The sequence below is a fragment of the Syngnathus scovelli genome, chromosome 18, assembly GCF_024217435.2.
Source record: "Syngnathus scovelli strain Florida chromosome 18, RoL_Ssco_1.2, whole genome shotgun sequence".
NCBI classification, from domain to species: domain Eukaryota; kingdom Metazoa; phylum Chordata; class Actinopteri; order Syngnathiformes; family Syngnathidae; genus Syngnathus; species Syngnathus scovelli.
The window spans coordinates 9,597,572-9,623,696 of NC_090864.1; the positions used below are offsets into that span (position 1 = coordinate 9,597,572).

At 39.0% G+C, this 26,125-nt stretch overlaps 1 protein-coding gene across 6 annotated transcripts in view; it reads right to left on the bottom strand.

Moving 5' to 3' along the window:
* LOC125985688 (polypyrimidine tract-binding protein 2) overlaps positions 1 to 26,125 on the bottom strand; it is a 112,081-nt gene that overhangs the window by 64,428 nt on the left and 21,528 nt on the right. For 3 of the 6 annotated variants that reach the window (XR_007487399.2, XR_007487398.2, XM_049748674.1), the window contains exons 8-14: positions 2,558 to 2,585; positions 1,414 to 1,474; positions 1,132 to 1,304; positions 918 to 1,058; positions 678 to 833; positions 461 to 571; positions 173 to 380 (exon numbers count right to left, since the gene is read on the bottom strand). Coding sequence is in view for 4 of the 6 variants with exons in the window: in XM_049748674.1 (XP_049604631.1) it covers positions 173 to 380; positions 461 to 571; positions 678 to 833; positions 918 to 1,058; positions 1,132 to 1,304; positions 1,414 to 1,474; positions 2,558 to 2,585 (878 nt within the window). In the remaining 2 variants the exon portion in view is untranslated. Of the gene's footprint in view, positions 1 to 172; positions 381 to 460; positions 572 to 677; positions 834 to 917; positions 1,059 to 1,131; positions 1,305 to 1,413; positions 1,475 to 2,557; positions 2,586 to 3,651; positions 3,770 to 26,125 lie in introns of those variants that run through there. The other 3 variants (XM_049748677.1, XM_049748676.1, XM_049748675.1) reach the window with 3 other exon arrangements.

Sequence of the window (26,125 nt, forward strand, 5' to 3'; positions counted from 1 at the left end):
ATATTTTTGTATTTATTTTGCTATTTATTCATTACAATTTTTCTTTTTTGCAATTTTGGTCCTTCATACAAGTAGTCAGCTCAATGATGTAAAAAAAAAAAAAGACTAGCAACTTAATTTCTGCTAAATAGATGTCTCATAGATATAGAAGAAAGAGAAAAGTTGTATCTACCTGGAATCTTACCAAGGAGAGAGTTGTCTTTGCTGAGAGCTGCAGCTACGGCAGGGTCCATGGTGGGTTGGCCATCACCAGCTGGCAGCTCTGGTCGTGTGTAATCACGACTCTTATCATTGTTATATTTGACATTTAAGTTGACAAGCTTGGAGAAGTCAATCCGCAGTGTGCAGCACGCATTGTAGATATTCTGACCATCAAGTGCCTAACAGAGCAAAGCATCCATGTGGTCCACACAAAATATTTGTATTTTGACAAGAGGAAGCTGAAGGTCTCATTTCTTACCAGCTTAGCCTGCTGGGCGTTGACAGGTTCGCTGAACTGCAGAAGGGCTTGGAACTGGTTGTTCTTAGTAAATGTGATTATCTTCATGACGGTACCAAACTTGGAAAAAATCTGAGAGAGAAAAACAACCGCATATTTCAAATGACAACAAATAGATATTGCAAGTCTGAGACTTGCTATTTAAAAAAAGATCTACATTTCAAAATAAAAGCAATACCTGTTGTAGCACATCCAGTGTTACAGGGTAGAACATATTGTCGATGATGATCCGCAGAACTGGACTAGAGGCGGTGGCAAGTATTTCCTGGACATCTGAGGCAGGGGATGCACCAGACTGAACTGCCGAAACCGCCTGCAGCACCGCCTGGGTCCGCTGCAAAAAGAGGTCAAACGATTTATTTCCTATGTAGAGTGACAAGAGGATTTGTCCAAAATGTATAATTCGGACGCCACAAACCTGATTGCCGGCATCGGTTTTCAGCTCCTTGTGATTTGAGTATTGAATAAAGACAGGGACGTTGCGGATGTGAGGATTGACGGTAGTGTAGTAGTTAACCATGGTGATGGCAGCATCTTCAGTCCCCATCTCCAAAAAAGCCTGGAAGGAAAGAGTATGAAATTTAAAAAAATATTTTATATATGTGTGATTTTTGCCTTTTTTTTTCACTCACTTGGTTCTTTCCCTTAAGGGTAAGGATATTGGTGACTTTTCCAAAAGGTAAGCCAAGAGCAATGATTTCAGTCTCCGAGGCTTCGTTGGGCAACTTCCTGATGTGAAGCACGCGAGACGGTGGTGCTTCCTCTACCCTCAGCTTTTTACTATCACTGCCACTGGAACTCCCATCTAATAAAAAAAATAAAAATACAAATTCCGTGGGTCAATCTAATCGTCTTATCTAACTTGCATCATTCGCTGGTGTGGCAGAACAAAATGGCGGAGGGGAAAGACATACCACTCATACTGCTCATGCCATTGTTGGGACTGTTGTACATACTCAGCTCATCTGATCCTCTCTGCAAAAAAAAAAAAGAGCCATGTTTTTTAGCACAGATTGATTAAAGACATGTGTAGGTGGAGGAGACTCAAAAGAGGAGGAGGCTGCAAACTACACCATAGCTTTGAACGCCTACATGTTTCTATAAAAAAAAATAAACTTTTCTTCTTTGACAAAAAACTTCTTTTGATTATTCTTTGTGCTTTCTTACAAAATGCTGCAGTGACCGAGCGCACACGAATAAAACAAATATGTCTGACTTGCATAGGACACAAAAATATCCTTTCCACTTTGTATTTTGCCTTCAATCTGTGGATTAGATTCAAGGACTATCTATCATCACCAGAATCTTTTTTTTTTTTTTTTTTACTGAGCAAATACAGAAGTTGGCTGCCTAAAAAGAAACACTTAGTGATCTTCAAGGACTTTAATGCATTGGATTGCAATCATGATGATTTAGGAACGATAGAAAGAAAAGCAGAAATGAAGTTGGAAAGCAAGACCGAGGTCCCAAGGCAAAAACCACAGCTGACAAAAAAAAAAAATTCAAAGGCTCATCTCACACTTGCCAAGGATCTTTGTGAAAATCCGCAAGACATTTGGAGAAATATTCTTTTTGAAAGGTGTGAGGCAAAAAAAAAAAAAATAACAGGGCATTTGATAAAAAGAACATCAAGCCATTCTGGTGATAGAGTGATGATCTGGAGTTTCTATACTCCATCATGATGTTTGATTCAAAACCCAAACCGGCTAAACCGTCAGAAAATATGACTAGATTTATTTGTTCCGTCTGTGCCCACTCTGACGAATGTGACCGACTTGCACGTCACATCATGGCGCCAGAATGATCCCTTTGTTATTGATGTGAGTGATGTGTGGATTGATTTGTGTGTGATAAGCCCGAGACAAACTCTGCACCACTGCTGTTTTTTTTGTTTTTTTATTTATGCTGCCAAACATTGGCTGGCAAAGGTTTATGAATTGCTTGTATTTTGTTTTAATAAAAACTAATGAAAGTAGATGCGTATCTCGCAAAAGGTGTCACAGGGGGTAGATATTATAAAAAAAAAAAAAAATACTAAAGATTAAAAAGCAAACTTACCTTCACTCCAACTGCAACATCGCTGATGCTGAAAGATAAATAATTGCTTATTAGGTCAAAAAAATGTGAAAACTTTGGAGCAAAGTGTTGTTTATTCAATATATTGTGGAATGCAAAGATATAAAACAGTACATAAATATAAAATATAATACAAAAATGTCATTGGTGTACTTAAGTGACATGTAGAATAATAGTTTGTGCAACTGTTGTGTTCACCTGATTTGTAATCTAAATTAAAGCTGAAAGTCTGCAAGTAAAGCACATTTTGTGGTGATGTGTTTACAGCCAAACACGTGACAATTGTGTCACTGTCCCAATATTTATGGTTTTTGGCTTTGTTTTGTTTAGGGATGGGATACATGGGCGTGTTTTGCGATCATTATTGACCTTGATCATTTTATTCACAATGCAAATCGTGCAGCACTTACTAATTGAGTAACTCATATGCAAATGAAACTTAGGTCACTTAAAAGGTTTTAATGAGAATAACAGCTATATAATGATGATATTTTCAATTTATATATATATAAATATATATTATATATATATTTATATATATTATATATATTCAATATATAGTATACTTCATATTTACACCTTCTAAAACCAAAACGTGTTTTTCATGACTGTTTCCGTGCAGTGAAGTTTGTTTATTAATAGATTTCCACTTGACAACATCTCACTTTAAGATGAATCATAGTTCCAGGCTATTAAGGCACGCATGCACGCTTCAATGATATTAGATAATGAAGTAAAAGAGTTTCATCAAAGTGAGTAGGCAGCCACTCAGCCACTGCGAGGTGTGCAAACGTTGCAGGCGAAACACAAAGGGTGACCAATAGAACGTTCCTTTCATTCAAATAGAAGCTGGCTCGTGGTTACTAAATGATTCGACTGCATTCAATGTCCCTCCGGCGTGCAAGCATAATTGAAATAAATATAGAAAACAAAGCTTATAATGAGAGGCACGTTCCCAGTATGGCAGGTTGCGCGTGGCTATGGAAACCAGTTAACGCTGAAATTACAAACTCAAGCCAATGCAAAACGCATTTGCACAATCAATGCATTCGGTTGGAAAATAACAAAACAATTACCCGTCCATTTCTGATTATATAGTGTCTCTGCGTTCGGTCCTGTTGTACCTTCCAGCTTACATCAACGGTGCAAAAACATACACACGAGAAAATGGAGGCGGTGTTTAGTTCACCTTATGACGAAGTGAAGCGGAAATTGACGAAAACGCACGAAGATTTTAAATACACAATTAAAATAATAATGCTAATAAAATCCTATTAAAAGTACAGCGGCGATTCTGATATCAATTTTAGCAAATTATCTAAATTTGACTGGTCAATCCAGTACAGTTTACAGTTTTTGGTCTCTGCCATGACGCGTCGGCTCGTCCGCCATATTGAATGTGTCAGTTCTGCCTATGCAAGACTGCAATATAAAGCCAAGTCCCCAAAATACCAAAAAAAAAATCAATAGCATTGTTGTTTTTATCAAGAGGGTCTGAAAAAAATCACCAATTTGTCAATGCTACTGAGAGCATTCGCTACATGAAGTGGAACCTTCAAGTTCCCGGGAGGAAAGAAAACAAATACTGTACATTGTGAATTGTCATTAATCGTATTCCCTAATTGGCACATGTTGATTGCCTGGCAACAAGTTCAAGATCTCATTCAATGAAAGCTGGGATAGGCTCCAGCACGCCTGGAATTCTAGTGAGGATAAGTGGTTCTGAAAATGGATGGATGGATATTCCACTTGTCATTCATGCCATTAGGTTAGAAGTATGGCCTGGTTTTGTTGGCAGGGCAGTAAGGAAAGCCTGTTTACTGGGAAAAGAAGACAGGGGGGGAAAAAAAACGAACAGTTTACGCATGATGATTAATCTTGACAGACAGACGTCATGCTCCTGGGCTCCTGACAACGTCACGCCCTGAGTGAAATTAACACCCAACTGCTTATCTAAAAGGACCTGGGATTTAATTAAAAATGACATTTCCCTGAAGACTTCAGCTTCTGAGGCTGCCATGTTGAAATTAGCTGATGAGGGGCCCTCTGAGCTAGGGAAATAAGAAAACTGTCAAACACTCTGTCAAACGGCAAATCACTACCGTTTATCAGTCCTGCTCGCTGTTCAGGAAATAACAGTGGGCTGAAATCCCCGTATGGCACGATGGCATTAATAACAAGGAAAAGGGGACAAAACAAGCCTATCAAATGTGATATGCAAACAAACAATGCGGTTAGAATGGGAGGGGGAATATGGTTCAATAATAAGCTTCTGAGCCACCACAAACAAACAGTATTTTATCACTGATGAAAAAGCTTCTGATAACCACTGTACTCGGGCACCCCGAGGTATTTACAGAAATCCCATCATTGTGCTTGCATTACACACATACGCCGAAAAAGCGACGGAATCGTAAAGTAGAGTGGACAGGAGTAACTCACGACAATAAACAAGACAACTCAGACCATTGTAATTTATATCAGCAAATTGACATGATGTGACATCACTTGGCTTGACACGCAACAAAACAAACTGTACGGGTAGAGGGGAGAAAAATACACTCTGACTAATTAACAGAAAAGACACAGCAGGGGATGACAAGACAAGGGAAGGAAATAAATTCTGTGACACAGGAGGGGAAGGAGGAAGCTAATGATAGACAATGACATACATGCACAGGAATCTTTAGTTCAAAAATGTCCCCAAAGGATTATTCGATTGTTAAAATACGATGCAATTAATTCGATAATCGATTTGTTGTCGATTAATCGATGACACCTCTTCCGAAGAAAGCAAGGCTCAACACATGGAGGCATGCACACACACACACCTTCATGCACTCAGAGCTCATTTATAAACATTAAAAGTGTTTCCAAGTGCTTTCTTGCAGGTGCTTCCAAATGCCAATTGAGAAATCATCGTTGCAACCACTAATTGAAGGTTTGAATTCTGCAGCTTGCAGTGCCATACATTAATGAAATGCGAAGGCTAAAACTCAAAGGTGCCAAAAAAATAAAAAAAAAAATCTAACGGCATTGGACAAGTGTTGGAAGGAGGTGGGGGAGTTTAAACATTACGCCCAATATGGAAAACTATTCTTCATTGCCTATTTAGAAAAATTGCCTGAACGTAATTCAATTTAAAAAGAAATGTTATGAAGTCAGCCTGCTATTGTTCTCCAATCAAGTATTTGAAGGGCATAGATAGAATCAACCTCTTCAATTGCAGAGCATTTAAGCCTCCCTAATTTAATTTACATCTACACCCAAGGCTAATGTTTTTTTTTTCTTTTTGTTTCTCCGCCAGGTGTTGCAGGGACACTTGATCCAAATTTGAAGTACAGTAAAATGAAGGATCCTCACGGCACAGTGCCATCAAAATGTCTACTTTTCCCTTTTGCAATTGCCATGAAATGCACTCAGCAAAGCAAAGTTGGACTGAAAAACACTTAGCACCTGCAGCTCATTACAACAGTCAATGTGGCCCATTCATTGCAAAGTTTTGCCTTGAAACGAGTTTGGCTCCACAAAAGCTATATGGCCTTTAAGTAGTTTGCACTGAGTGCCGTGTTTATTAAATTTTCGTCATCTCAAATCAGTTTTAAGATGTGTTGAAGAGATAAAGGTACACACAATTAAGACACTCAAAAGTGAGACGAGTCACTTGAAATGTCTTCAAACTAAATCAATCATAATTTGAGCTTTATGGGGGAAAAAATGTATGTATATATACATTTTCAAACCACCCCTCAAAAAAATAATAAAAAGATTCATCACTCCTTTAATTATGAAATTACAATGACCGATGCAATTGGCGACTGGCAGCCGGTTTCAAAGTAGCATGTGGTTTACTAACAAAATAAATGAACATGGCTTGAAAGCCTCACACTTTTGCTGAAAGGCATCTGCTTTCAGGCTTTTTCACAACATGGAGCTGCACAAGCCAGGCTTCCACTTAAGGATACACAACACGGGATCCTTGGCCAGCGACATTTGCCAGGCAACATGACAGTGAGTGCAAAAGGAAGCTTTTGTAAAGGGACACTTTTGCACTCACTTCAAATAGTTCCTCTGCTTTACAAATAGAGAAGTCAAAGTAAGCAGCTATGAGAAGAATGTGAGCAAGTCTTTTCTTTCTCAAAGGAATTTTATATAACAGTCACAATTCTTGAAACAGAGTGAAAATGACATTACAGTTGCCCAACCAATCACGGCTCAGCGTGAGAAAACTGGTGATTGGTTGTGCAACTCGTCAGCAAGAAGCAAAATGGCCGCCCCTTGAGATAGATAAAAATAGGTAGATTTTGCCTTTTAATACATATTCCACAAACTAAAAAACATAATCAGAACACTGTATTTGAAATAGTTGGACTGCACGGAACATCTTACAAAATATTTTTGAGGGTTGACGTCCCCTTTAAGTAAATGAATAAAAGCCCAAATTAACAAATCCCACCATCCTTAGGGTTTCCAAACACATTCTTTAATCTACTATTCAGTTTTGAGTAAATGAGCGGGTGACGTTTCACCTTTTACTGACGGCGAGAGAACGATAGAAAGAGTGGGAAGCAGAGCAGGGATTGAAGAAGCAATCACAAGAGAGAAATGTCATATTTGCATATCTCAAATATACATCACAGGATACCCGGAAAGGGGTCTGTGAACATAGTTTTGCATATTGAGAGAAATTTCCGTTGCTTTTCAGGGAGCACTGTTTGTGTGCAATTTAAAAAGGAAGATAAAGGTTATATTGTTCTGCGGGGAAATATAAGTCTGCCATTTCTAACTACAACTCCAACTTAAGGATGGAATCCAACAATGGGTGTTTTCCCCGATAAAACAAAATTACGCGGACCCAAGTTTACAAATTCAGCGCATGCTGTGTGATGTCTCGTGTTTGACGAGAGGATGAAGACTGTACTGTGTGTCCAGAAACATGAGCTTATTGAGCTTTTTGGCTTTAAAGCATGATGTCATTTGAGCCAAATTGGCTTAGTGGTGTGTTAGTACTCTCTGGCACCTCGGCGACTAACTTCCCATCAAAGTGGAAGCGCCTTTATGCAAAAGCTTTGGCTCCAGTGATCTCTTCCTTCTTTCAGCCAATCTGCTCAGATGAGACGACTCCAATATCTCAATTAGAGCTTTCCAAGGCAGACCTCATTCGGAAGCCATGTAATTTCTCTCACTGCCAAGCAGTCACACTCTTCTCCAAACAATAGGACCAATTTGTTTTGATATGATTAGAATAGATTAGCCTTCACCAAAGCTGTTGTTTGTGATTAATGAGGCCGTACAACCTAATCAGCTAGCAGATAGAAAAGCTTCAACCGTTGACGCGCTAGCGTTTATTACTCGAGTAAACTAAAGCTATTAGACCGTGCCGAGATGCTCTTACCAGTTCGAGAAACTGTCATCGATTGTTGTGAGTAAGATGAATATTTGAGTGAAATGACACACGCGCTAATTAAATTATTCACACAGGGTTTCGGTCTGCTGTCAGGTAGGACAAAAATATATGCTGCTTAACGGGAAGAATTATTCACAGGCATGCCTTGGACTGGTTACAATTAACTGCCTTGTCCGTTTAGATTCGTCAACTGGAATCCAAGCGTTTACTGCGAGAAGCACATATGTTTGGTCATTTTTTAACAGAGATGAGTTATTTGATGAGTCTGTATCATTCGAAGCTTGGTTTTCTTTTCAGTTTTGTATTTGTTGGTTTTGAAAGCAAAAACAAAAATTCATTTTCTCTGCTTTTTGGTTAGGATCAGGTGTTTTGGGTGATACCAAACCATGTTCTACTGCCGCTAAATAGAAGAAGCTAGATTTTTTTTTTCTAGTGAAAGAAGAGATCATATTCTTCTTTTGGTAAGTTTTTTTTTTGCTTATTCCGTCGCAGAACAGTCTTTTGGAATAGCAGTCGAAATTCTCTAAAACGTCTGGCAATTTGGAGGATTCTACTTTGAAAATGGCTGGCAGTGAACGACTTTCACTTGGCACTATGACACTACATAAGTTATTTCCAGGGGGCAACCAATGTGTCATTTATCTGATGCGCCCGACCATTTCCCTCACTTAAGCAGGTTACGCTACTGACAGCTTCTGTGTCCTATTAAAAAATGTCCTTCTGTGAAGTGTTAGTTCAGTGCCCAGGGAAGGTGCTTCAGACCTTAAAGTGGTCTTTTACTGTGATGAATCTATTTGTGAAATGATCAATTGTTTTAAATTCCAGTTCTTGGTGGATTCAGTAAAATCCTTTTGTGAGGATTGTAGTTGACTATATTCCACGATACTACCTATTATAATAAATCTTGTTTTTTATAATTCAAAAATTCAGAAAAAAACGCTGTTTATATTAAATTGATAAATTGTCCAGATTTTTCAAACAAAATTATATCTGCACTGCAGACGCTGACCTTTTTTTATTGTCATACAAATATGGGCTCATACAGTTGAATCAACAAATTCTTCTTCAGCAGAGTGGCCTTTTGGATGAGGCTCGGTGCCCTTCTTTTTTTTACAGTTTTATAAAATGTCAGTACTCAATGTATGCTGTTTATCTAACCATCTAATTTCCGTCACAAAGACAGCTGCAGTGAAAGGCTTCAGGTTACTAGCCTCACTACCTTTTTCTTTTGGAAATACAAAATGGTTATGGAGAGGTTGGCCTTTTCAGAGCTTTGAACAATGTTCTGTGAGCACTCTATTTCTCACTTTGTGACTTTTAGGAGCTTATGATGGATGCTTGCCTCCTACCACCCTTCCCACATTAAACTGTGAATGGTATCACTCAAAGTGGCCCTGTAATGCACAAATAACCAGGAGGCATTGTACAATAAATGCATGGATGTGGCAGCGGGATATGCCAGACCTTTGGTTGAACTCCAAATAGAGCCTTCTGTCCAATGTAATCAGTCATATAAAAATACCATGACTGTACGTTGCCCCTTATATCTTTCTCTTCATATGGTATGGGGCTAATACGGATAAAGATGGCTATTTATGCAAATCAGCTATCATATATAATATTTGTCATTCCGATTGAAAATAATAATCCATCAATGTACACTACACATGATTTAAGGAAATTCACATATATCCTTTGAGGATCAATTCAAGGTAGCAAAAGTGTAGCAGTATAGCGACTCCAATGATACAACGATGGCTAGTGCCAAATCCAAGTAAAGACTGGCAGTACTGGCAGAACTGATGATTCTGTTCTGGAAGGAGAATTACGGATGCAGCGTAGGAGGCTGGTGGGATTAATTACACAAGCATGGGCCAGACTGTGGTCCTTTTCATCCTTTACAAATTCCATCAGAATGAAGGAATTGTGCCATCTGGAGGAGTCAGTAGTTTCCTGAACATATAGTCTTTGGGTAGCTGAACGCCCTTGGGGAAAAGTTATACCAACCAATCCTTAATTACAAAAGGTCATGCAAATTGGGATTTAGATCTGATGGTCTTTCAAGAAGATCTTTGTCGAAATGTGAGAGATGGGGGGGGGGGGAAACCAGGACCCACAGGCAGAGCTCTGGGATGGGCAGACCTTCAACTACTACTGCTGATCATGAGGGGGGGGGGAACAAGATCCTGACTGTTCTTTAGCGCCCTTGGCGGTTGCAGCAGGAGGAAAAGAGCCATGGGCGAACTAACAGAAACAGGACAAAATGCTTCACGATGGCTGTGGCTCAAAAAAAAAAAGTGAGCCCTGGAGTCATGTGAGATTTGCCTCACTTGGTCACCTGCAGGAGTATAAATTATATAGAAAGATCTGACACATGAAGACATCTAATACTCAATTGAGTTGCTTCAGTGGTTGCCAGAGTTGTTTAAAACACACTTCTCTACAAAAATATGGATCAAACTTAGTGTTCTGGATAATATAAGAAAAAATATTTAAATGCAGCAGGAGCAAGAGAGTTTTTTTTTTTAACCTGGAAAGTAAGGAAACAAATGTGCTGCAGGCAACCACCTGTACCCAGCGGCATTAGCGATGTCTCACTCTCTTTCCTATTCCTCTCCTTCTCCCCCAAGCCTTTCAAGAGATCAATGAGTGCAAATTAGATGGACAACAGCAATTTCCTTCTATCTAGCCCAAGCAACATGTATCAGTCACCCAGCAGGAAGCACACATACCCAGTTTGTCACATTGCATCCACAGACAAGCCTACTGTCCAATAATAACCCGCAGCAATAATAGCCAGTTCCTACTCTCCAATGAAGATAGATAAAACACTTGCATTGGATTTATGTCCGGTACGTTCAAAAGATTAAATGTCTTTCATGAGCAATCTGGACTTAATTAAATTGTCAAGGGTCTTGGTTGGGGTAAAACGTTGCGTTCCTAGCATCTGACCGACCATTTTGTGGCGGAAAGTAGACCCGTTTTTAGACCAGGTAAAAACAGGTCTAAGTTGTGGCGCAGACGGTGTAACGTTTAGTGGATTTAGTGCAAACTTTTTGGTGCAAAAAAAGGAAAATACTTTTTTGGTACAACCCAGGAGCAACCAGTTCTACATCTCAACTAACATAACATAACAATAGCCGCGGTCTCTGTAACCTTTGCAACAACGAGCAGCTATTAAGAGTTCTAACAAATCTACTCTGAAAGGCTTCCGCAGGAGTTCTTGTCCTGAAACCACCTGCTCCTGGGTGATCAGGAAACATACGTCATTATAATAGGTTCTGAGTCAAATGAGTTCACAATAATACATGCCTTGTCAAAAAAGGCTTGGGAAAGCGTCATTATTTCTTTTTGCCATTCAGAAAGGATTGAACCCTACAAATAGCAGGCTGCATGCCAAACACTCCGGAGAGCGCTGTTGAGACATTGTCGCTCTCCAATTACCATTTGTGCCATCAAAAGACCCAATACACTGTTAACTTTCATAAACTATTGATGCAGGCTATTTGCTGCAGCTGCAGTGGGGGAGTTATTCTTTGCCATGTCCTCCATCGCAATGAGAATGGAGTCATATTGATGGAGAACACAATGGATGGAAACGTGTACAACAGTCAACCTAGTTTTTTTTTCTGAAAGGTTTAATGATCAGACTTGGCAATTTGATCGAAGATGTGTTTGCTTGGTTTCTACTTGGGGTATAATGGCATATGTTTTGATTCTCGTATTTTTGGTTTAGAACATTTTGTATGGTAGAGACGCACAAAATGGTTTGGATATGAAACGTATTAGGAAAGAGACAGAAATGGCTCACACTTCTCAAAACAAAAACAGTGCGGCTCAGACTCTGACTAGAGCAGGGGTGTCAAACTCATTTTCCGAGTCATAGTTTCCCTCGTAGGGTTAGGGTTAGGGTTAGGGTTATGATTGTCAACGTCTTCTATTACAGTATAGACTACAAAACAAACTAGTTTTGAAATCAGAGACTAGTAAAAAATGTTCAAATATTTTAAAAAGACGAATGGTAATACAAATTCCAAGCACTATCATTTTTTTTTTTTAAGTGAAGGCAATTTATAATTTAAGTAATGACACAAAGTTGATGCAAAATTTGTCTTCGCCGGCCACATAAAATAATGTGGCGGGCCGTATCTGGCCCCCGAGCCTTGAGTTTGACACCTATGGATGCCATGGCATGGACAAAACAGGAAGTTCGTGGAATGTTGACTCTGTAGTATGTGAATACCCCAAAATTACGTTCAATTAAAATCACAGTGAGCTAAGATCATCTCACTAAGATGCTAACCAAGCTCAAACTGTTTCCCAGGCGATGGCCTTCACATCACAATAAAAAACACTAACTGGTCATTTGGTTACATTTGCAATGCTCACATCTGTCCAACAGCCTTCCCCAAAAATAATCGGGTAATGAAGTCTTCAAAGATGAAGACAAATGTGGACACTTTGTCAAAGACAAGTAGGGATTTGTCTGTCGTTGTGTGTGTCAGTTTACAATTCACCTACTGCATTTCAATATTTCTCCCCCCTACACAATTATGCAGCACATTTGGCAACGTATCCTGCATAATTGAAAAGAAGCCATGGCCTCTGAAGCATTCATTCTAACAGAAGATAAATGAGATTTTCCATACGCTAAGAGACTGGAAGAAGTGTCCCAAAACAATGTGCGGTGTGACAGCAGGGATCTCGGCTCTTTAGAGAGGACCTTACATGGGATGTTAAGCTCTTATTCAGTCTCGCTGGTCCAGGAGTCACAAAGGAAAAATGGCACTCAGACCTTTATATCACTATCCTCGCCCCACCTCATCTTTTTTTCCACCCACACAATCTCCCAAAAGCTCCCTTGTAGAACAGAGGGAGCAATATTTTGTGACAGCATCTTTCAGACTATTAGGCATCCAGGGGCACCTCTGGGAGTCATTTGTTCCCGACTCCCTTCCTCTTCCTAGCTCGTTCTCAGTGTGTCTCTCCTGACATCACAGCTGTTACCTCTTGGAAATGAGCTCTGACTCGCTCGCATATATGAACGCGGTAGAAAAAAAAGCCGATGAGAGCACATGATAGAGTAGAAAGCAGGCGGCCATGTGCAATTTTTCATTACAGATTCCAGTTGTTTTTTTAATCATAGCATTTTCATCAAATGGTATTGTCCTTAGAAGAAAAAAATATATATTTTTTTTTAAATTTATTTATTCATTTTTTATTTATTTATTTATTTATTTATTTATTTATTTATTTATTTATTTGAGAGCACAAAGTTTTGCACTTGGATCCAAATGAACTACCGTATTTTCCGCACTATAAGGCGCACCGGATTATAAGGCGCACCTTCAATGAATGGCCTATTTTAAAACTTTGTCCATAAATAAGGCACGCCTTCACTGAATGGCCCATTTTAAAACTTTGTCCATATATAAGATATATATACATTTGGCCCGCAGGTTGGACTTTGGACACGCCTACTGTAGTGGTTCAATATTGGTCCATATATAAGGCGCACCTGATTATAAGGCTCACTGTCGGCTTTTGAGGTTTTTAGGTGTGCCTTATAGTGCGGAAAATACGGTATATGGATATTTTGGGGATAATTGTGGCCGCGTTTAACCTCAAGAGAATACTGAACCCAATACTGTTTGTCGGAAATGGCGGCAGAGGACTATAGCTCATGGAATAATGCGATTTCTGTGTGAAATCCAATTACCTTGCACCTGAGGGACTGGAGAAATACAAAGTGTTGCTTTGTTGACAAAGGTTAAGGCTTAAGGTATCACACTTAGACTTTAACTTGAACTCATCTGGAGAGTGGAACATTACAGTGATTTGGTGCCACTGTTGGAATTAAATGAATCAAATAGATTGACAAAATACATGTATTTTAAATGATCAACATTTAATCCAGGAAGACGTTACAAATACTAATTTACAGTCGCTGTTCTTAGTAGCCACCAAACTTGGATGGATCAGACAGAAAAAGTCCGTGTCATTGACCTCCAATCAACTCATCACACCTTCAGGGAAAGAAACATCAAACTAATTAAGGATGTTCTCTACTTCCTCCGACAAGTTCCTCTCTGCTTCACTTTTTTATGATTAAATTACACAGACATGCCAAGCAGCCTCTTCTCTTCATGGCTTTGTGCAAAAGGTTGGTTAATTTATTCAAGTGACATGTTGAACTCAAAAGCTTCGAATTTATTTGTTATTCCACGCGATGATGGCTGCTCAGCTGGAGCTCATTTTAATACGACACAAAAAAGTCTCACAGCTAAGTGATGTGGTTTTCTATTGTTCAGTCCTTCAGATTGTATTTTCACTTAAATTTACCCAGAGACAAAATAACTCAGAGCTTGTCATAAATACAATCAAGGACCATTCAGAGGCAATTGCTAAAGATGAATCATTTGCAATTACGATTTCCTAATTTGAATCTAGTCGGCTGATCATGTCAGTGATTCTTGCTTTCAGCCACGGTTTTAATTTCAGGACCCAAATGCTGCTTGGTATTCAATACACAGAGGTGGGTTGAAAACACAGCAACAAAAGCTCCTCTGGGTTTTAACTCATTTTTGCACGTTTTATTCACCAATTGTGCAGCCAATAAACGTTCTTATAAGTAAATGTAGTTGACATGATTCATGCTTCTTTTTAATCATTCTATTATTGTTTCATAAAAATAAATTAGAGTAATGAAATATATACTCAGCTCACTTTTGGTATCCTTTCATATTCTTTCATTTTTATTTTTGTCAAGGTGGTGCTGAGTCGGCCATATTGTTGAGCAATCCTGAGAGAGACGTAGAGTTTATAACAAATGGCCGTATGTGATTAAGCTGACTCAGCGCTGCACGCATTCCATAATTGCAGGAGGATTTTGCACTTGAAGAGGAATTCTTAAACTTCAAAAACCAAAAAAGGCTGTTTGTAGAACTGTTCTGCGAAAATTGCATATTCCACCTGATGTTGCTAAACTTGTGCATTGACAGAGCATTATGCTTGGGGCTGGGGCCAATCAGCTTGCTCCCCTGCGGCCTGGTAAGATTGATCCATCACGCTGCTCTATTTCAGCCTTCTAGCCTTTACATGACACTTCAGATCTGACATATCTACTTTCAAAAAAATGTTTTGTTGTCGCTTCAGTAGCTTTTGTCTACCGTATTTTCCGGACTATAAGGCGCACCTGAAAACCTAAAATGTTCTCAAAGTGTGCCTTATAAACCGGTGCGCCTTATCTATGGACCAAATTCCTAAATTTAAACTGGCCCGAAGCATTGTGTCATGAAGTCAATCATAAGTGGCCCGCTGAAGACTATGAATCATGAATCGAAAAGACTAAGGATCATTATTTTGTGATTATAAAGTAATTTGTTACTCAAATGGAGAATGATTTGGATTAAAATTCTGACATGCTGCATTAATGGTGCGCCTTATAGTCCGGTGCGCCTTATATAAGGACAAAGTTTTGAAATGGGCCATTCATTGAAGGTGCGCCTTATAGTCCAGAAAATACGGTAATTACCAAACTGAACTGAACATACAAAACTGAACATGAATCATTTTTTTAGTGTGATTGATTCAAAAATAAATCCAAACAGGAATTAATCTTTAAATAGCATTCCGGTGTCACCTCTTTAGAGCGCCTCAATGTTGCCCACGAGTGCTCGTAGGTCCCGGTGAGAAAAAACGCATTGTCTCTTGGGTTTGATACATTTTGAGCACGTGAACGTTATACACGCTTCGAGCCTCCATTGAGATACGCTGACTCCTGTGTGCTGTTCATTTCGAAAGGATCCACTCTCACCATCTGCTCTGCCTTTGTAGAACAACACATCTTTTCACGGTTTAATCTCGATTCCACACAACCTCATCACGATAATAAAGGAACCAAAAGACCAAAGCGCCGGTCCTATGCGAGCTGTTTTATACGCAACAGTTCTCCCCACAATGAGGTTAAGAATTGACTGTCATGGTCACTGGTGAGCAGCTTTAGCCAAGTGGTGTTGTCACGGTGAGGTTGCCCGGCAACCATCAGATGCAGCAGGTAATAACTATTCCCGGTGATGTTTACTTGTTCTTCGGTAACCAGATTATATTTGACCTTCTCGTGTAAGACGATGTTTGAATTATCAGTAACGGTAGATTTGAATTTGTCACAGGCACACAATGGCAATAATGTATCAATAGGTCGTGCAAAAGGTTTGTGCAAGACACCGATTGTATATTACTGCAGTAATATTCACATCAGGAGCCACTTCAGTCCCATGAGTTTACATTGGAAGCAGCCCCACATCTGGCACCATTATTTACTTGATAAAAGCTATGTGTGGGCGTGCATAGTATGTGCATGATTAATGAGTGTGTAGATATTTCCCAAACGTCTTGTGTGTTTATTTGCGGAAGCATTAGCATGTGCATCGTTAAAGCGGCTTTTTTATTTTAATTTATCCTAATCTGACAGGTTCCAATTTGTATCTTCATATACATTACGTAACATGTTTCGTAGATTAGAGGGCATCACCAGGTCCACGACCAGGTTCTGGTCCTTAGGCCATTTGGTACAGGAAAAATACAATATATTGGGTGAGTGAATGTATACTGTGTGCAATGTGTGTTTTTTTTTTTTTTTTTTTTGGCTTTGGTCTTCCTCTCCTCCACATTTCTTTTTAGCTGCCTCCGCCCCTCCTCCCCCCATGGACATCTGTCTGCAGCTTGTTATCCGTTAGCGTGAGGTGGCGTGTGACAGTGTGATAATCCATGCCGATGTGTGCCGCTGACCCTGTGATGTGAGTAAGACCTTGGCTGCCACTGTCTCTCTGTGTGTGTGTAAGAAAAAGAGACCTGGAATTTTTGCAAAACTTTTCCCATCTTTGCCTCTTTGTGCAGTAAGTCATTGTTATTGACTCAAGTCTGGTTTGAAATTGTTCATATGAAAAATTGGATAAACAAGTCACAGATTAATTTGGATTTTTGGATCATACATTTCGGCATCAGCCTGAAAAAACCTGACTGATGCTTCCTAGTGTTGCATAAGTAACCTTGAGAAAAAAAAATCGCTCGATATATCCAATTCAGAAATATGAAATCTTCTTCAAATGTTATTTAGAATTGTGATTAATATGTGACAAAACATATTGCCTTGCTATGTTGAGCATGCACCTATAATAGGAGTCAATGCATTCCAATATGATTTTTAAGATTTTAAAAAAAGCTTTACTTGGGTTACGTAGCTTTTTTCTTTCCTATCTGTATCACACAGAGTACAGAGCATAAAATTATACTTTATTGCTCAACTTTATTTGCGCTAATGGGTATAACCTACGAACACACGCAGGGAAATCTAAGCGGAATTGTGATGGTTATCGTCATGGAAACTGGCCAGTATAAAGTATAAAGCCAGCTCTCTCTCTCTCGCACACACAAACACACGCATTTCCGACTCGACATTTCCATATTGTCATGCACACGTGAGCGTGCACACATGCATGCTGAAGTAGGCGCGGTTGTAGGTTCAGACAATTAAATTTGCAGAAACGCACCAGCGGCCTGCCAGCTGTTGCTACAGTCAGAGCTCCCTCTGCTGCAGTTTGGAGTAACTACTGCTGCAGCATGAAGAGAAACTAGATAGATTTGTGGAATTGGCAATTTATTGATCATTTTTATTCATTAAATACATTTTTGGTTGCTTATCAATTTACGCTTTGTATCTTTGTCGGATTGCTGAAACCGAAACTAATCATTATTAACCTGAGCGTTCTCTATTTCTATAAAGCATCTACTTTAATAACATAATGATGACGCTCCCCCGTTTTTAATATGAAATGGAACTTTCAGAGTATGGGGAAAAGAGATTAGAATGGAGAATTGCTGGAAATTAAGTGTAAGAGGGTTATGAAATGGGGGTGGGGTGTTACACAAACACTTTGACAACATGGAAGGTGTAATGAAGCCTGCGACTGAAATTGATTATGTTGGATCAAGGCTTGACTCACATTTGGGACTTTGGGACGAAAAGTTTGGAGACATTTTTTTTTTTTTCACGATGAGTGTCAAGCAGTGTTGGTGGAAAATATTTGTGCAGCTTGGTGGCTTTGTCAATGTTGTATTTACAGAAGAAGACAAACTTTTCATTAACCTACAGGCTACTTGTTTTTTTTTTTTTGACCAATTAGAATAGCAGCTAGCTAAGAAAAAAAATAACAAAACATTTTGGGATTTCTAAAAAAATGTTTTGCTGACTCCCCGAGATAACAAAAAAAAAAAAAATCTTAGCTCCGCCAGTGCTTAATCACATCTAACTTAAGTTGCATCTGTGTTTCTTATTACCACTTTGGTAGCACTTTAGTGACCCCTATTATTCAGTATTCACAAATAGATAAACTCCTAATTAAGTTTACTAATTAAAAGCCATGCTTGAGAAGACTGGTGAAATAAATACCTCTAATCATCTTATTATTATGATTTAATTGTGTAACTCTAAACTCTCTCACCTGCGCAATCTTCTTATCCAATTATGACAAATGTAAATTAGATTTTCTTAAAAGTACTGATAGAAAATAAGGAAATTAACTCTTGCATTGAGATAGACGTATAGAGTGGGGAGGGCATTTGAAAGATCAGTCAGATTAATAGCAGTGTGAAGGTGGGATAGATAGCTTTTTGACCTGGTGGGCTGCAGAAATTCACAGAGGACTCCTTTATGGTCCACGAGAGAAAATGAGACGACTCTCCCACACCTATCCATCAAAGCCATTTAGTGGTTCATTGTGGCCAGTAATTTGTCCTGTGTATGTGCGTGCGTGTGTGCTCTCAGGTGAACATTAGACAATTAGAGCCCCCTGTCTTAATGGGTGCCACTGAGCTTTATCAGAGTGGGAGGTGAAAGGTGATGACTCACCATCAAGGTGGAGCAGGCAGTTCCGCTCGATCACCTTTCTGGTAGCATTTGTGAACCGAGATTTTTTTTTTTTAACGAAAAATATGGGCAGGATTTGTTTAGAGATAGAAAATGAGATGAGTCGCCCCACCCTGGCAATTGTCTGACACACAATGGTCCTGTCCTTCTAAAGCTAATAATGCAATCAACCTAATCTATCCTTAATGCAATCAAATCTATTAAAATCTAATCTTATCCCATTCTCTTAATTGGATCTGATGGATCGGGTTACACTTTCTATCAGTTGCCATGGTGATGGGTGGGAGATTCTTTGTGGAGCTGAGGGAGAAAATGTTTATATCGTTTCCTATAAGGCTCCACAAGTGTTTTTATAATCAGCTCAAATATGTGTCGAAAACTGTCCAAATTGATTGAACAATTTGAAATAAATCATTTTAATATCAAATATTTGCACTAGAATGTAAGCCAGGCATAAAACAAGGGATTCCTCCACCAGTGACGCTAATGATGAGAAGCAATAAGAAAATGGATGAATTTTTCAGTACCCTGGTCCACGGTGGTCTACATGCAATGTAATATTGTTCCCTTAATGACCTGAAACACTTTGGTTAAGATTAAATGTACCCAAGTTCACCCCACGCCCTTGCGTTCCTCTCAGTGTATCTCTTTTCATCCTGATGGTGAAACAAAACCCTGAGCCTTGTAAATAATTCACATTTCAATATGATGTATTTAATTTTACTCGGTAAGGGATATGAAAATGTAATAACATTTGCATAATTGAGCATTAATTATACATTCAATGCTTTTTAATGAGTTAAGGAGACTTTGGGAGGCAGCGCATCCTGTCTTCATTGTAAGGTGAGGTCAAGCTAATAGATCAGCTAAAATTGGAGAATGGTTCCTATATGAATCGAAACTGCCAGAGTAATGAAAGCTAATGAGTCCATGAGAACCATAAAGTCGGCAGCTAATGCAATCATATATTATCATTAGCCTTAAAAACATTATTTAAAATGCACACATTATGGAAAAGTGACTTTATAATTGTGTACAATTATTTAGACGTATCGTCTCTGGAGTGCCTTCCCATCGATCAGTCCACATGACATATACAATTACTGGTAAAGAGGGCGGGGCCTAAAATTGATCCTTGTGGGATCTCACAAATCAGTTGGGCAAAAAAAATAAAGGTCGCTTATCTAATCACACAATAAAAGTTATATTTTTTTAAGGGCAAGGTAAATCAGTCCAGCACCATAACACTGATACAAACTGATAAATTTTAACATCTCTCTATTTTATTACTTAGAAAATAAACTGCCTTTCTTACTATTTAGATGTGACTTCACCCTGCGCTTAGAAATAGATCGTACAAAACGCGTTTGACATCGACAGCTCATCAGGGAATGCCGGAATATTAAAGCACGATGTTCGTCCTGTGAAAAATCGGAATAAACATCAGCAAAATGGTCTTGATACGAGTTGATCGTTTTGTATACTTGTGAGCATTGCGTGCAAAGATGTACGCTAGTCAACTCGCCCTGTCTCGTGGGTTGGATAAGTGGCTTCAAGGCATGGCAAACTTTTATCAATTTTGCTGTCAGACTACATTCATAAATCACAGTAGAGCAAATAAGTTTCCTCAGGTACGCATGTTGTCTAGCCACCGCAATGAGGTAAGGAGAAGAGCGAGGCTTTCAAAAAATCCGCAGGGGTTTGGTAATACCGTCAGGGTGAAGCGTAGGCCATGATAAGACGTATGAACCAATATGTCCTCAAGCACAATTGCGCTTAAATTATTCAGCAACACATTAGCTACATTTCCCTGGGACTGCATTGTAAAATAGAGTTGGCAGCAAAAGAATCACAATTATAACGACATCGTTGCTTCCTCTCCTTTGTTTGATTTTTTTTTTCTACCACCAGGAATTCCTTTGCTCTCCATAATTTACAGGCAAGTGTAATTTGCAGTGCCACAAGTTGGAGATTGTTGCTGATATTTTAAGAATAAAATAATAGTGAGGAGTTAAAATGTCTCTGACACAGTTGTGCCTGAATACAGACGTAATCTACTTTGTTAATCTGTGGAATCTTTGTACAATATGTCCCAGGGTCATATCCAGCGGACAACTCCTTGACTATTTTCACGTCCACGAAAGATAACATTCCTCGATTGGCAAGATATCAGTAAAAAAATGTCACACACACACACACAAGGTATTGCCGTAGAGACCTGGATTAAGAGGCCAAATAGGGTTTATGAAGGAATTGGATTTGAAAGCATTTTTGATTAGCAATACCGCAACTGGAAATGATTTTGTGCGAGCAGATAAAAACAAAGTTGAGTAAGAACACTAAAAACTTAATTCTTAAGTTTATCACGGACTTTTGTGAAGGAACTTTCCTGTTGAAGGTTAAAATAGGTAAACTGGGTGATGCAACAGAAAAAAAGTTAAATCAATAATGGAAATAATTGTGTTCAAGAAATGCTTTGGACATTTTTGTCTCGCAAATAAAAATCACATTTCATAACGGTATTATTCAGACATTTATGTAATCTTAAAGCTTCACATGCTTCTTGCTACTATATAAAAAACGGTGTTAACACTTTTTACTGTCCCTTTAACACAATAAAATGACTTGAATTTATTCCTTCTAGTCACATAAAAGCTTAAAGTCACCATCACTCTAACAAAATAATGATTTCCTAAGACTCAGTACCTTGTGCAAATCAATCGGAGCCAATATGGCAAGCATTTCTTTTATAACATGTATATGGCAGGCATTGGAGTTTGATTGATGAAATCAAAATACCATATTTATTATGTCTGTATATTGTTCCTTTCAGAAAAAAAAAAAAACAGACCTTTCTCCTTTATTGCTGTCATAACCTTTAGCTATTGTGTTGCTTTTTACAACGGTACCGATTTACAACACATACAGGAGGTGGATACTGTTCCCCCTCACAAACACATCTGGTAGAAATAAAATATCTTCAGTTGTAGCACAAAGCAAGCAAAAAAGCAATTATAAGCACATAAATGCTTGGAGTGCTATGTCATAATTATTTTTTGAAGTAACAATCTTGATTGTGTTCATATTGATGCTTGTCTGTAGTCATTATATTTGCTTTAATGGTAATTGGCTATTTAAAGTTGCTGTTTTCTGCAAATAATTTCATTTATAAATATTAGATGGCACTGGCCAGTATAATAAATGTCCCAAAATCCCCCATAATTAATCTTCATGAAAGGCTAACATTACGTTAGCTGGTCAGTGAAAAAATATATATGTCGATGTGTATAAAGTAAAAGGAACTATAAAATCACAGAGGTGTCAATGGTAAGCTAAAATATTTTTTAGTTGTGTATGCACTCTTTTTGTGGTGCCAGGTGCGAGATGAATAACTGATCCGTAGGCGTTGTGCATGCATGCATTAAAAAAAAAAAAAAAATCTCAGATCGCCATAGCCAAATGACAGGCGGGAACTCTGCCATTTTGCTCAGAAGCTGCCATGTTCAGTCAATTTGAGACATTTCCAGAGGCTGACGTTTAAGCTAGCAAGTTAAAGCGAAAAGATCCTTGTAAGTATCTAAAAATAATTTCAACTTTTTTTTGGGTTTGTTTTCAACATTGGTTAACGGCCTCCATAATTACGGATGGTGTAAGTGTAATGAAAGCGCACAACCGAGTTACACTAACTGTGATTGAGCGGAGAGGATTTAAAGGCCACGGGCTTGCAGGTAAGACGTGACCTTTGTGAAGATTTACACGTCCAATCAAGTGTTAATCAGAGTCATCAATCAGAATGACTGTCCTTCTTCATCAGATTCATCCTTTCATTCCGTGATGTTTCAGAGAAAATAACGATCATATTAATATATTCTACTTAAGGAGGACAACATATACTCATCGTGACCACTCAACTCTAATTTTGATCTCAAAACGGGGACTTAGAAGAAGGTCTTAACATTAAAATGTGAGTTCCCACTGTTGGACCAATAAGACGGAATAATGAAAGGGTAGCAGGCTCCCGGGTTACAACCCACATTTCCTATTTCCTCATTACATTTGCCACTTTGTTGAACCAAATCCATTTGGTGTGTTCTTAGTGCAGATGTCAAGAGAAGGTGAAACCTTTTCCAAATAGAAATGATAGATGCTGTGACCCCAACCCCCTTTTGTATTTGGTCAGAGGTGAGCAGAAAGCCACCAGAGTCAACAATCTTCTGATGGAATTTGGTTGGCAAATAGAGTCGTGGGGAATATGTCTCACAATACATATCCTAATAGCATACTGTACTCTTCATATTTTATTGAAGCCATCATTGAAGTTGGGTAAACATATTAAGAGTCAGTCTACATTATTCATTCCAATTTCAGCCTGATAACTGGAGGCCCTGAATAACTGGAGGTCAAGACCATCTTGTCCTTCATTTCAGTTTGGTGTGTGGTCAGGGTGGGGGAAGATTAAACTGTAAGTTTAAAAATATTTCATCCAATTCCAGATTTACGTCAGTGTTCCCTTCCTTCTCCTTTTGTAGTTACTCCACTGCAGATTTGTCTGGACCCTACCCCCTGCAATGAACCCTCGGTATGGGAGCTTTTCATACCTGTGATTATGAAATTGTGCTAAAGCTAATCCCCTAGCATTCCCGTTCAGCTGTTTCCTCCCTCAGTTTTCTGTATGCCAACTCTCTGCGGTGTGTCCCGAATGAATCACTAATAGGTAATTAAGTCCTTCTGCTGCCAACCAGGGACCATGTGGAACTGCAGTAGGTCTAGTGTCTTGCAGTGATGCCGGATCCGCTATGTCCTGCTTGGAGGGGGGTGGTGTTTGTTCCTCTCGACTGTGATAACACCCCCGCCCCCTTCTAAGCCCAGCAGTTGGACTGCTGTTACGACAAGATAACAGATGATAACATGGCTGATGCACCGGCCAACACCTGCTGGGAATACCTGCTGTTTGATGGACAGATACCAGAGGCCTTGAAAGCCTTCGCATGTTCCTCTTTTTCATCATCTTAGTCCCTTTCATCATCCTCCTGGTAAATTAGGGGTGTTCTTATAACGAATTCCAAAGAAACAACAATATGACTTTTTTTTAGTCATTAGACAAAACAATGGCGAGACGTCGAAGATCCATTTTAACTGGGCTGGGACCTTCAGAAGGATTTTCCAAGATCAGAATAAGAAGGAAATACATCATAATGTGGAAAATATTTTTACTGGGTGACAGTAGCTCATAAAGATCAGCTAGTCCAGAAAATGCAGCCTCAGGTTTCAAACTCCTACTTAGCACTGAACACGGTTCGATGAAGTCCGAAACCAGATCGACCCTGTCTGCAAATAGGTGAGATGAGATCTTCAGGCGGGCAAGCTGGACTCTATCTACACATTGGCTGAAGATTCATTAAGTTAATGAACAGACTGGTGTAGAAGGGCAGCCTTGGGAGTCTAACATCCATGGAGAACAAGTCAGGCTTGCTGCCGGCAATATTCGCCAAGCTGCTACTCCAATTGTAAAGGGACCATATGGCTTGTAGTTGCCGCCGCCAGAACACAAACTACGGGAACGTCACCAGAGAACACGGTTGACTGCCTTTTCCAGGTCCATAAACCACATGTGGAACAGCTCGACAACGGTGTTAATCTATTCCAGACACTAAATTTAAACATGCATATGCCATCGTTGAATATCTGGTAAGTCGTAAAAATAAAGGCTTTATCTGTCTTCCTGACTTTTGCTGATAGACGTCTCGAACATGATGTTCGCCCTCAGGGTCTCGGATTTCAATTCAGGTGCTCGGATTGTTGTGTAGGTTGGTGAAGAGCATTACTGTGCAGTTTATTGGTTCTCGTTTCACTATCGGTGCAGTCAGTCATCATCTACAGAAATTGCCCAGACTCATTCAGTACTAAATTGCAAAGTGCAAAACGCTGGGAGATGACTCAAGACCATTCATCAATGTAACACACTGTAGACTGAGACTACTATGCAAAGTATTGTATTCTGTGTAACATCATTTATAAAAAAGGTGATGTCCTAATAAAGAAAAACGATTACCGTATTTTCCGGACTATAAGGTGCACCTAAAAACCTCAAATGTTCTCAAAAGCCGACAGTGCGCCTTATAGTCCAGTGCGCCTTATATATGGACCAAATTCCTAAATTTAAACTGTCCCAAAGCATTGTGTCATGAAATCAATCATAAGTGGCCCGCTGAAGACTATGAATCATGAATCAAACAGACTATGGATCATTATTTTGTGATTATAAAGTAATTTGTTGAAATAAAAAAGATAAAATGGAGAATGATTTGATTTGGATTAAAAATCTGACATGATGCATTAATGGTGCGCCTTATAGTCCGGTGCGTCTTATATAAGGACAAAGTTTTAAAATGGGCCATTCATTGAAGGTGCGCCTTATAGTCCGGTGCGCCTTATAGTCTGGAAAATACGGTAGTGTAGCTACTGGAGGAACAAACTTTATTTGATGGCATTTAGATGTTTATGGTGTTATTTTTAAAGACGGCTTTGACTTTTTAAAACGGCTGTCATCATCTTTTGACTTCGGTTAAGGTTAGCTTGGATGTGTTAAGTCGTGCTATGCTGAATCGTCCCAAATAAATACGATTCCCATTAAGACTTACTTTCGTATTTCTGTCTTGCTCTTTGTCTCATCACTATGTCCTTCCACCCCCGCAACTGATAATTCTGCCTGAAACTCAAAACACACAAAGGTTATTTATTGCTTGTCGACGATTCATTACTTGCTGGCGCGCTGAATGCTGTGCGTGGGTTTAATAAATTCAGGCTCTTTTCTGCCGCCTACTTCAACATGGCTTCTCACCTCAATGACAAAAGTGTGCCTGCGTTTGGAAAAAGGTCTGAATCTTCAAGGCGTGAAAGAGAAAGTCAGAGGTTTTTATACAGCCAACACACAGATGAGATCTTGTGTTTATCACTAAGAAAACGCACAAATGCTCAACCAAACCATTTTATTTAAGGGAAAATCCGCTAGCTTAATACTTATGTACCATTTACATAATTTGAAATGCCGATGGACATTAGCATTGATGGCTAAGCTAAGCTCAAAGCTACTGGAGCGCTCCAAAGAGATTAGTGAGTGTTTTTCAATAGCAGTAATTTCTTGATTATAAGAGGAACAAAAACCCACTGTAAGCTTTTCTTGATGAAACGATGTTTACACTCTGCTCCCGATGGT